A 12,039-nucleotide genomic window follows, 5' to 3' on the forward strand; every position below is an offset into this window, starting at 1 on the left:
TACAGTATATATATATTTATTGAAATATATTTTGAAATATATTGAATATTGCATGTAGCACACCTGTGTCAGGGTCATGTTTACCTGCATGGGGACATACAGGTGTTCCTTGCATTTATGTGTAGGCAGTCCCATAGATGTCAGTTGGAACTCAGCCACTGCTCCCAATTTGACAGCTGTGCGCTTACAGTTACATGTGTCCGTGCGTCTGTTGCACCCCAATTTAAATTGATGAGACTACCTGCACAGGAATGCATGGAACACCAGTGCATCCACATGCAGGCAAATTCAGCACCCGCACGGGTGTACACTGTAGTAAGCCCGTGTGAACAAGGCCTAAAGACCCAGTTTGTTTAATATTTCTTGGACCTCACCCTATTATGTACAATGGGCCGAAATTCAACAACATTCCAATATCTTCCCAGGAAAATATACACACTGCATTTTATTTAATAAGGCAAAGAACGGTATGCAGGGAGCACTTACCCTTGGTAACCATCATCTTTTCTTGGGTTGTCTTCCTTGGTGGTTATGAATTTACTATACACCTTAGCTATTTGCATTATGCTTATTTTTATATGTATATGTCAGGTTTTTATGGCTACTTTTGTACTGGCATTGAGAAATGTCAATTTAAAAAAAAGGTGGACTTACGTAATGAAAAAGAGCTAGCCTACTAAAATGGAACCCTATCCCGAATGTTTCTTCCTCTATCCAAGATGACCTCTGGCCTTCCATTGTATGTGTTTCTGTGTAATGGATCATGTCATTTACTTATTTATTTATTCTTTTTGTTACTAAGGTAGCCATGCATTGCTGATACACACATACCGTATCATATTTTCCCTTTTTTCGTTGTGTATGAGATATACAAGGTTAGGGTATTTTTTTGTTTGTTTTTTGCCTGTGGATATAGATAAATATTAATTCTGCACATGATGAACATACATACATAAATTAATCGGAGCTGTTATATAGACATGGCTCTGGAAATATACAGTGTAGAAACATGCATTGCCCTGCGTGTAGATGGTCAGAACATCTTTGCAATGCATTGCGGCTGGTCCAGCCCCAGGGAAGGATCAGTTTCCAGACGATGTTCCCTCAGATGGTGACTACAAGAGGAGCTTCAGCATGGCTAGGCTGAATGCTCCAGGGAGTAACAGTCCGGGCAGCAGAGATGGAGCATGGTTGCACTGGAACTTTGTCCAGAAAACTTGGTTCATTGGTAGAGTGGCCACAGTATTCATTGAACACACATTATCTGTAGCGCATCCATTCCATTTATAGACCTGGTTTGAGTCTAGCGGTAAAAACAGAAAGAAAAGGGTGAAGAAGAAGCACTCATGATTAAAATAGACCCCCCCCCACCCATCAAATAATACTACCATCCCATGTCATTATTGTACTGTACATATACCGTATAATAAAGACAGTTCAAATAGAACTAAAGGCAAACATTTTTTATTTCTTTTTGGATAGAGCAAGGAAAAGATATAACCTCTATTTTTGCCACCCGTATCCCATTGCAAAGATTTCCCTTCACTTCCTGTTCTATAGCCAAACCAGGAAATGAGAAAAAATCCCTTTAAAGTAAGGGAATCCTGGTGTGTCACCAGGGTCACCAAAACTAGTGTCCCCATTGGAAGATATCCTGACTATAACTGTTCTAAGGACAATCCAAAATGTGGAATTTTCTTTTACTTTCACTTTCGATAATAATGGTAAGCCTGACAAACAGAGAGAGTGAATCTCCCTGATAGTGGCACAGACAGCAATAAAAACCTTCCTGGTGTCACTTTTTCTGAACAACAAAGACACAGGATCCTGTCCCATAAAGATTCTATTTCGCGTAAGACCCAAGAGACAGTCCCATCGACCGTACACAAATTGTTCCCAGATTATTCCCTGCAATGCTGGTGGTGCGGAGAGGAAGAGGGCACTATGCTCTATTTCTTTTGTTCATGCCCTAGACTCTCAGATTTTTGGACCCAAATTAGATGTTATATTTTCAAGCTGACAGACATCCAATTGCTATTTTTTCTGCTCCATCTGACCCCTGTGTCTTTGAAACACTATAAATGCTCTCTGCTATTGCACCTTCTAAATGCAGCGAAGGCACGTGTGACAGACCCAACCAGGACAGGGGCTTTTCGAGGAGACTTTGGGGTAACCTTCTACCTACTGATTATGGCCCATGGAAGAGACTGGGGATTTTGTCTGTTTCTCCCGGTCACAGCATAGAGCCGAGTCCTGAAACCCTTTGACTGGCCGGGAGTATCTACCGGGATTATGCTGCCAGGAAGTCCCCAGAACAGTGGTGAGTCTGCGGACAAACTCACCACTGACTGTGCCGGACAGATCATGCAGATGTACCTTCACCAGCCGGGGATATAGACCTCTTCTTGGGCATATTTCTTATCTTGCCCTAGCTGGTCCTCAAGAGCTGCATAATGCAGCATTTGCCCATTTTGCCCGGCTACTATAAACTGTGTATTATTACCTTTTTATACTATTTCCGCCGAAGATGTGCCTCCTGGTAACCTAGATCCAAGCTGGATCTGGGGTGGGCCATTTAGAAACGAATGATGTAATGTGCTTCATGTATCGGGGCTGTTGTACTGTTTCTGGTCATCCTGGTGGGCATGCCCTGGCTAATTAAGATTTATTGTCGACATGTTTTCCAGCACATAGACAAGGGAGACCGGATGGGGAATTTATGTGACTATTAGCCATACTGATAAGACTTGTCTAGGTGCCTAGATGTTAATTCGATTAATTAAAAGGTTGAGTTGTCATGTTTTTACTGGTTGTACATCTTGTCTTATTTATGCTAATACCCCCAAGAGGGGAATGACCTCCTGGGGTATAAAGTATGTGTCTGGGTTTTAATAAATAGTTATTCCTTTGATTTTACCTCAACATCCTGTCTGTGTATGAGGCTTGGGGTAAAGAGCTCGGTCTGTTGGAAGGGTTTGGAGGGTAGAAGGCACTGGTGGGTGGAGGCCATATATTGGAAGCAAACAGTTGTGCCACCCCCGAAACTGTGGTTCACCAAAATAAGCAAAACTTACCAAATAGAATCATTTATAGCATCAGCCAATTCCAGGAAAGAATGCTTTCATAAAACATGGTACTACTGGAGCAAGTTTACCTGCTCTTTCAAATATCGGGATACTCTAGGATCGCAGGTATAACTTTACCTGCAATGTGCCACATGTGTTTGCAGACATCTGACCTGACCAAACATGGCTACAAGGAGCTCTTCCTCCATCCCATTACCATCTCACCCCACCTCTACTTCCTTTCCCTCCACACCATTATTTTTCTCCTTCTCTTTTACATATTTTTTATTTTTTTATTATTTTTTTTTTCTCCTTTTTTTAAATATATTGACTGTTTTTGGTTTTGGCATACGGATAGGTTGCTCCATCAGGTATATGCAGTCACCGGTTGTGATGGGAGACACTTTGGGTGGGGGGCCCATGGAATACAGCTCACTTTGGAGAGGTGGGGAGACCCCTATCTCAGCTCCCCATATCCCTCTTATGTGTAAGTCACCCTGTGCCTGTTAGGAGGTGCAGGGTGAAATGTCCTAATATTGTGTAGACATGTCTAGGAGATAGGTGGGGGTTGTTCATTGTTTCATGCCATGTGGTTGAATCCCATTGTTCTATTGTGTGTCTTGCTTGGGAGCAAACTATTATTATGGAATGTATATGTTTGTCTATTGGTTTGGTGGGGGGTGTCTGCTGTGTGCCTCTTGTTACTAAATGTAGATTGCCCCGCCCTTTGTCAGCCGGCCGCCGCATCCTTAACGGTCGATAGCTGATCAGCTGTCAGTGTAGCCACAGACATCCAGACAAGTTGCCTGTGTTGTACCTACCATCTTTAGACTTGAAGCTCACACATTTGTACTCTTTTCCGTAGCAGCTGACTGTCTTTGGATCGTTGCACTTAGTGAGAAGCTCGTTGCAGTAAGGGCACCTGTGTTTGTTCTCCTTATCCTTCTCCTTTTTCGGATCATCAACTGAAAAAAAAAATACAGACAGATATGCCGGGACAGGTAGGACCACTTGTTTCCACCCTGAATTGATGAAAGAAGAACCATCTGGCCTGCTCATGACAACCAATCACTTCCTGTTAATTTTTTTCTCCAGCGTTGATTGCAGGATTGGGCAATTCAATTGGATAACAAAGGATATTTGAATTTTTACAGGGGAGGCATGTAAAGTGAACATTTCCCATCATTCTTATGGAGAAACAGGTGAAGACAGAATCCAGGACTGACCCGGAGCAAACTTACAGGACACAGCTTTAGACTTTTAATACTTTTCTAGCTGCAAGCCTGTTCCAGCTCAGTGACCTCAAGAATCCCAAGTATGGCATTTTTACACGGTTAACCACTAGACCTTGGGAAGGTTTTACCTCGTTCATGACGAGAGCATTTTTTTGTTATTTAGCACTGCGCTACTTTAACAGGCAATTGTGCAGCCATGCAACACTGTACCCAACTGAAATAAATATCATTGTTTTCACACAAACAGAGATTTCTTTTGGTGGAAATTGATCGCCACTGGGTTTGTTACTTTTTACAATATAAACAAAAAAAAAGACCACAGATTTTTTTTTTAAATGTTTTCTACTTTCTGTTATAAAACATATCCAATAACCCCCCCCCCCCCCAAAATTTTTAAATTTAGGCCAAAATGAATTTTGCTACATGTCCCTAGTAAAAAAAAAAAAATCACAATAAGTGTATATTAATTGGTTTGTGCAAAAGTTATAGTGTCTACAAACTAAGGTATATATACTGGAATTTACACAGCTATAGAGCTATACTGGTATTGGTGGTGACCAGTGTCTTACAGTGTGACTGTGATAGTGTGGCTGGCAATATGGCGCTAAGGGACACTATCTGCGCAGGTCACTGACATCGCTAGTGACACTAATACAGTCATCAGTGATAATACTGTACACTGACACTGTACTAATGAGACTTGCTGGGAAGGGGAAATTCAATCTAGGGGCAATTAAGGGGTTAATTGATTGCTTAACGGCTTACCTGCCGCCATATAGCAGATATACTGCTACACAGTGGCACAGGTGCGCAAAATCACATATATATATATATACATGACTTTGCCCTACCCACGCCGCCATGTCAATCACCCGGTCCCGGCCAGTGAGTACCTGCCGGCACCTGGTGATTACCAACAATCACCGATGGGGAGGAAGACGGTTTTGTTAACAAACAGTCTTCCTCCCTGTCAGCTGGGGCGCACTTGCACTTACAGTGAAGTACACCCGCCCCCTAGTAAAACGCTCCCTACACACAGTTAACCCTTTGATCGCCCCTCACAAAAACCCCTTTCTGCCCAGTGTCATTAGTAGAGTGTCAGTGCTGTTTTGTAGCACTGATCACTGTATTGGAGTCACTGGGGATGTCAGTGACACCAAGTTAGTTCCCCCCAGTTTCAGAATGCCTGCCCCAGTCCCCCAGTCCCGCTAAAAAGTCTCTGATCACCGCCATTACTAGTAGGAAAAAAAAAATCCCAGTATCTGTACCACCATTTGTCAACGCTCTAACTTTCATGTAAACCAAATTATTGTTTTTTTTTCTCAAAATTGTTGGTCTTTTTTTGCACATAGCGCAAAAACTAAAAAAACGCACAGGCGATCAACTATCACCGAAAGAAAGCTCAATTTGTGGGAAACAAAAATTCATCTGGGTGTTGCATTGCATGACCGCGCAATTGTCAGTTAAAGTAACGCAGTGCTGTAACTCAAAAAATGGCCTGGTGAGGAAGGGGGGTAAATCCTCAGTAGGGCAAGGGGTTAACAATATGTAATGTGTGTAATATGTGCTGCTTTTACTTTACTATCTGCTATTTATGACTGCTTTGCAGGGAAACGAAACAGACAGATCACTGTTCCTTGTATACAGAGTTCTGTGTTTTTGTAAACACAGAACTTTGTGTGTGATTAGCTACAGCCAATTGCTTGACTTCAGCCAAAATCATTGACTGAAATCAGCTGCCAAACTTCTGCCGTGTTCAATCACAGGACGGGTTGGCAGAGGGTGCGAGCACGTACACAACATGCGCAAAGGTTGCGACCTACCAGCGCATCGCCCAGCCTGCAACTGATTCCTGCTCACAGTTCAACTACTGTGGGCAGGTGACAAGCACTTAATAACAATGCATATATCATACCTGTGTGATCCCTATAGATGCTGGAAATCACAGTGATCTCCACTAGCTTCCAGGTCATGTGCCAAGCGGCTGCCCTGCTGCATTGTGAACACAGGAGGTTGGTGGTTTGGTCTGGGCTGCTTTTCATTTTCTCAATGAATGCAAAGAGCTTTCTGATTGGATGAGGTGGAGAAGTGGAGCAGGGCATCTCTGCAACATGCTGGTGGGGGACAGGCATTTCTACTCAGGCTGTTGCTGGTTTCTTAACCACTTGCCTTCCAGCCGCTGTATATAAATGGCGGGAATGATGGCAGTCCAGGGTCAGGTCGCCGTTCATAAACGGCGCCCACCATTATGGACTGTGCGCGCTCCTTGGGAGCACAGAGCACCGCGATCTGGTGCCCTCTGTATCCTCCGGACACAGTGGAACATCAATCGAAGAAAGGAGTATTTTGTCTTTTTCGATTTTGCCAGATGTAAAGCAGGCCTTTTTTGGCCTGCTTTACATCTGGCAAATTTTTTAAATTTTTATTTATTTTATTGAATTTGTTATTTTGAATATGTCCCTTTATTTTTTTATCACTTTTATTGCTATCATATGGCATGTAAACATCCCTTGTAATAGCTAAAAGCAGTGACAGCTACTCTTTACTGAGAGTTATGGGGTCTATTAGACCCCATATATTTCCTCTGCCCTTAAAAGCATCTGATCACACCAAGATTGGAGTGATCAGATGCCATCCAAGCCAAAAAAGGCCTGCTTTACATCTGTCAAAATCGAAAAACACAAAATACTCCTCTCTTCTGGTTTCTAATACCATACCGGAGACCAAGAACATTCCAGTCCCCGTTCAGCTCTAAGGTAAGCCGGTGGAAGCTGTAGCTTCAGTCTCAGGGAGAGCCCCAGAAGGCTCAGGAGAGCGGTGGGAGGGGATGCACCAATCAAGCGGTATATTGTGTATGTATGCACTAAAATTCATTGAATTTAAAAATTCAGTTTGAAAAACTTCTGCACAAATACTGCGTGACATTAAAAACAGTGTATAAAATGGGTATAGAAAAGAATCCCCCCCCCCTTAAAATAATCACATTGTGTTGCTTTGCAGCCTGAATTGAAGACAGTCACAGTTTTTGTTTTATCCAGCTGTATTTACTCAGTGCAACTTATAACATCTAAGTCAGGGGTCCTCAAACTACGGCCCGCGGGCCACATGCGGCCCGCCGAGTACATTCATCCAGCCCGCCGGCAGGGGACACTAAGTACAGGGGCGGGCAGGGGGCTGCTGTCTCTTATCTGGCTCCAGTCCCTGTCCCACGATGATCCAGTCCAGGATGCGCTGCTCCTTCACTCTGGCCACTCCCTCACTCGATGTCCGCGCTGCCGCTCGGCTCCGCCTCCTCACCGGTGATTGGGCGCCAGTACTGTAGCTCAGGAAAGGCACACAGGCGGCCAATCACCGGCGAGGAGGCGGAGCCGAGCGGCCCCGCGAAAATCAAGGGAGGGAGAGGCCGGAGTGAAGGAAGGAGGACAGCTGAACGCCTGGTAAGTGTGCCGTGCAGATGGTACTGCTGCAATCAGGTATGCTGGCTGCAGCATCACCATGCTGGAACAGGGGTCGGCTAGTTCCTCCCACTGATGCCAATGATGGGGCACGATTCTTCCCACTGACACCAATGATGGGGCACTATTCCTCCCACTGACACCAATGATGGGGCACTATTTTTCCCACTGATACCAATGATGGGGCACTATTCTTCCCACTGACACCAATGATGGGGCACTATTCCTCCCACTGACACCAATGATGGGGCACTATTCATCCCACTGACACCAATGATAGTGGCACTATTCTTCCCACTGACACCAATGATGGGGCACTATTCCTCCCACTGACACCAATGATAGTGGCACTATTCTTCCCACTGACACCAATGATGGGGCACTATTCCTCCCACTGACACCAATGATGGAACACTATTTCGCTCTATAAGACACACTTGGGGGGAAATGTCTGTGCGTCTTATAGAGCGGCCGGCCCAGTATTCCCACTGCCGTTGTACGTCCGCAGTCTCTGAACAAATGCAGACACAGTACAGGAGATGACCATAGTTTTTTTTTTAAAACTATAGTCCGGCCCTCCAACGGTCTGAGGGACAGTGAACTGGCCCCCTGTTTAAAAAGTTTGAGGACCCCTGATCTAAGTTAACGATATAACACCAACATGTCAAAAACATAATCACTGTGTTGGAAAAAGGATCACCCCCTCCTAAAAATGAGTTGTAAACTCAGTCAACTGTAGCTAATAACCTTCTCAATGGCACACAAAGCCATTTGACTTTCAGCTGTGATCAGCTGTGGTCATTTTGATTGGCTCAGCATGAAAAGAGCTTTCCTGGAGCATTTCAGTCCCAGGTAGTGCAACTGAAGCAAACAATCAACTATGGGTGGGAAGGCACTGTCAAAAGATCTCCGGGATAAGGAGGTGGACACAAAAACATTTCAAAGACTTTATCAATGCCTAGAAGCACAGTGCAGTCTATTAGGAAATGGAAGGTACTGTATTTGGTACAACACAGACCCTCCCTGGATCAGGCCATCACTCCAAACTGGATGAAAGAGCCAGGAGAAAACTGGCCAGAGAGGCAACCAAGAGGCCTACAGCAACTCTGAAGCAGTTGCAGGAATTGATGACAAAGAGTGGTTACTGTGTACATGTGACAACATTATCACAAATTCTCCACAAATGTGGCCTGTATGGGAGGGTTGCAAGAAAAAAGCCGCTCCTCAAGAAAGGCTACATGCAGTAACGACTGAGCTTTGCCAAAACACACTTTAAAGATTATGAGACCACATGGAAAAAGGCATTATGGTCAGGTGAGACTAAAATTTAATGATTTGACCTCCACCCCAAATGGTATGTCTGGCGGAAATCCAATGCAACTCACCATCCAAATACCACCATTCCTACAAAAGCACGGAGGTGGGAAAATCCTGTTATGGGGGGCTTCTCTGCAACAAGGACTGGAGCACTTGTCAGGATAGAAGGCAAAATAGATGGGGCAAAATACTGTCACATTCTTATAGTTACATAGTTATTCTGGCTGAAAAAAGACAAAAGTCCATCCAGTTCAACCATAAAAAAAAGTTATAATCCTATACCCACAGTTGATCCAGAGGAAGGCAAAAAAAAAACCCAGCAAAGCATGACCCAATTTGCTCCTGCTGGGAAAAAAATTCCTTCCTGATCCCCCGAGAGGCAATCGAATATTCCCTGGATCAACTTTACATATAAATGTTAGTATCCAGTTATATTCTGTGTATCTAAGAAACAATCCAGAACTTTTTTGAAGCAATCCACTGAGCTGTCCAGAACCAACTCTTGAGGGAGTCTATTACACATTTTCACAGCTCTTACTGTGAATAAACCTTTCCGTGTTTGGAGATTAAATTTCTTTTCCTCCAGATGTAAAGAGTGCCCCCTTGTCCTCTGTGATAATCTCAGGGTGAATAGCTCTACACAGAGTTCACTATATGAACCACTGATGTATTATACATGGAGATCATATCCCCCCTTATGTATTATACATGGAGATCATATCCCCCCTTATGTATTATACATGGAGATCATATCCCCCCTTATGTATTATACATGGAGATCATATCCCCCCTTATGTTTTATACATGGAGATCATATCCCCCCTTATGTATTATACATGGAGATCATATCCCCCCTTATCTATTATACATGGAGATCATATCCCCCCTTATGTATTATACATGGAGATCATATCCCCCTTATGTATTATACATGGAGATCATATCCCCCCTTATGTATTATACATGTTGATCATATCCCCCCCTATGTATTATACATGGTGATCATATCCCCCCATATGTATTATACATGGAGATCATATCCCCCCTTATGTATTATACATGTTGATCATATCCCCCTTATGTATTATACATGGAGATCATATCCCCCCTTATGTTTTATACATGGAGATCATATCCCCCCTTATGTATTATACATGGAGATCATATCCCCCCTTATGTATTATACATGGAGATCATATCCCCCCTTATGTATTATACATGGAGATCATATCCCCCCTTATGTATTATACATGTTGATCATATCCCCCCTTATGTATTATACATGGAGATCATATCCCCCCTTATGTATTATACATGATGATCATATCCCCCCTTATGTATTATACATGGAGATCATATCCCCCCTTATGTATTATACATGGAGATCATATCCCCGCTTAATCTCCTCTTCTCAAGAGAGAATAAATTCAGTAATTTCTTGAGGAAAATCTTCTGCCCTCTTCCATAAAGTTGTCAATGGGAAGAAGGTTTACCTTCCAACATGACCATGACCCAAAGAACACAGCAAACATGTCCACGCAGTGCTTAGAGAACCTGTGGAATGACTTGGAGACTGCTGTCCACAAACGGTCACCGTCAGATTTAACTAAACGAGAGAAGTTCTGCAAAGAAGAGTTGGCAAATATTGCAGTCTAGATGTGAAAAGTTAGTAGACATATCCCATCAAACTAAAGGTTGGAATTAAAGCAAAATGTGGTTAAAAAAAAAAAAAATACTGCCACAAGGGGGTGATACTTTTCCAACTCAGTGATTCTATTTGAATTTGTTTAGTTTTTTTCTGACATGGTATTATTTCTTTTAGTTGGAATGTAGAAGTTGCAGTAAATCTGTCTTCATATCAGGCTGCAACACAAAACAATGTGACAAATATTTTAAAGGGGGGCAATTCTTTTCTACACCCACACCTTTTCTACGCCATGCATGTGGAATGTATTTAGCTGTTTTAAACATTGGAGGAGATCTGAGATCTGATGTGCATGCATTGGGGCTGATCTGAGGTCTGATGTGCATGCATTGGGGCTGATCTGAGGTCTGATGTGCATGCATTGGGGCTGATCTGAGGTCTGACGTGCATGCATTGGGGCTGATCTGAGGTCTGACGTGCATGCATTGGGGCTGATCTGAGGTCTGACGTGCATGCATTGGGGCTGATCTGAGGTCTGACGTGCATGCATTGGGGCTGATCTGAGGTCTGACGTGCATGCATTGGGGCTGATCTGAGGTCTGACGTGCATGCATTGGGGCTGATCTGAGGTCTGACGTGCATGCATTGGGGCTGATCTGAGGTCTGACGTGCATGCATTGGGGCTGATCTGAGGTCTGACGTGCATGCATTGGGGCTGATCTGAGGTCTGACGTGCATGCATTGGGGTTGATCTGAGGTCTGACGTGCATGCATTGGGGTTGATCTGAGGTCTGGTGTGCATGCATTGGGGTTGATCTGAGGTCTATAAATTCTTGCATTGGGCTGACTATGCATGTGCATTTCGTTTTGTTACCATTTGTTTCTCAGACTAAAATTTCATTTTTGGAGATTTGGATGTATATAATGACGAAAGTCAATGAATCTGAAAAAGTTATAATGAAATTAACGAATGTATTAGTTTCATTCATTTGACGTCACATGCCGTGATGGTAGTTCGGGCCCATGGGGAAATGAATTACATTTTCAAATTTGTTTGATAATTGATACTTGGATACCAAATGGATCCAAATTTCATTCCGTTTGTTAATTCGGATGCTCAGGATACCAGTTGATATTGTCCAATCAGCTCTTGCCATTTCTTTTAATGGGTTGCATTAGCGTCCAACAATATCAACTCCTTCCGATTCAATAATATATTCAATATAAAGCAATCTTCCGGAAAAACTGCAAACTTGTTCGGATTCACCCAGACTAACAAATTTACAAAACAAATGCTGAAGATACGAAAAAAAAATTGGTTC

At 43.2% G+C, this 12,039-nt stretch overlaps 1 protein-coding gene across 1 annotated transcript in view; it reads right to left on the reverse strand.

Moving 5' to 3' along the window:
• LOC149452881 (phospholipase A2 inhibitor gamma subunit B-like) overlaps nucleotides 1-12,039 on the reverse strand; it is a 46,972-nt gene continuing 34,933 nt past the window's right edge. The window contains exons 4-5 of the mRNA XM_089688869.1: nucleotides 3,887-4,030; nucleotides 1-1,303 (exon numbers count right to left, since the gene is read on the reverse strand). Of these exons, the coding sequence (XP_089544995.1) occupies nucleotides 1,116-1,303; nucleotides 3,887-4,030 (332 nt within the window). The 3' untranslated portion in view covers nucleotides 1-1,115. The remainder of the gene's footprint in view (nucleotides 1,304-3,886; nucleotides 4,031-12,039) is intronic.

This window comes from Staurois parvus, unplaced genomic scaffold, assembly GCF_062004578.1.
Source record: "Staurois parvus isolate SC_StPar_1 unplaced genomic scaffold, SC_StPar_1.0 ptg000457l, whole genome shotgun sequence".
Classification (NCBI taxonomy): domain Eukaryota; kingdom Metazoa; phylum Chordata; class Amphibia; order Anura; family Ranidae; genus Staurois; species Staurois parvus.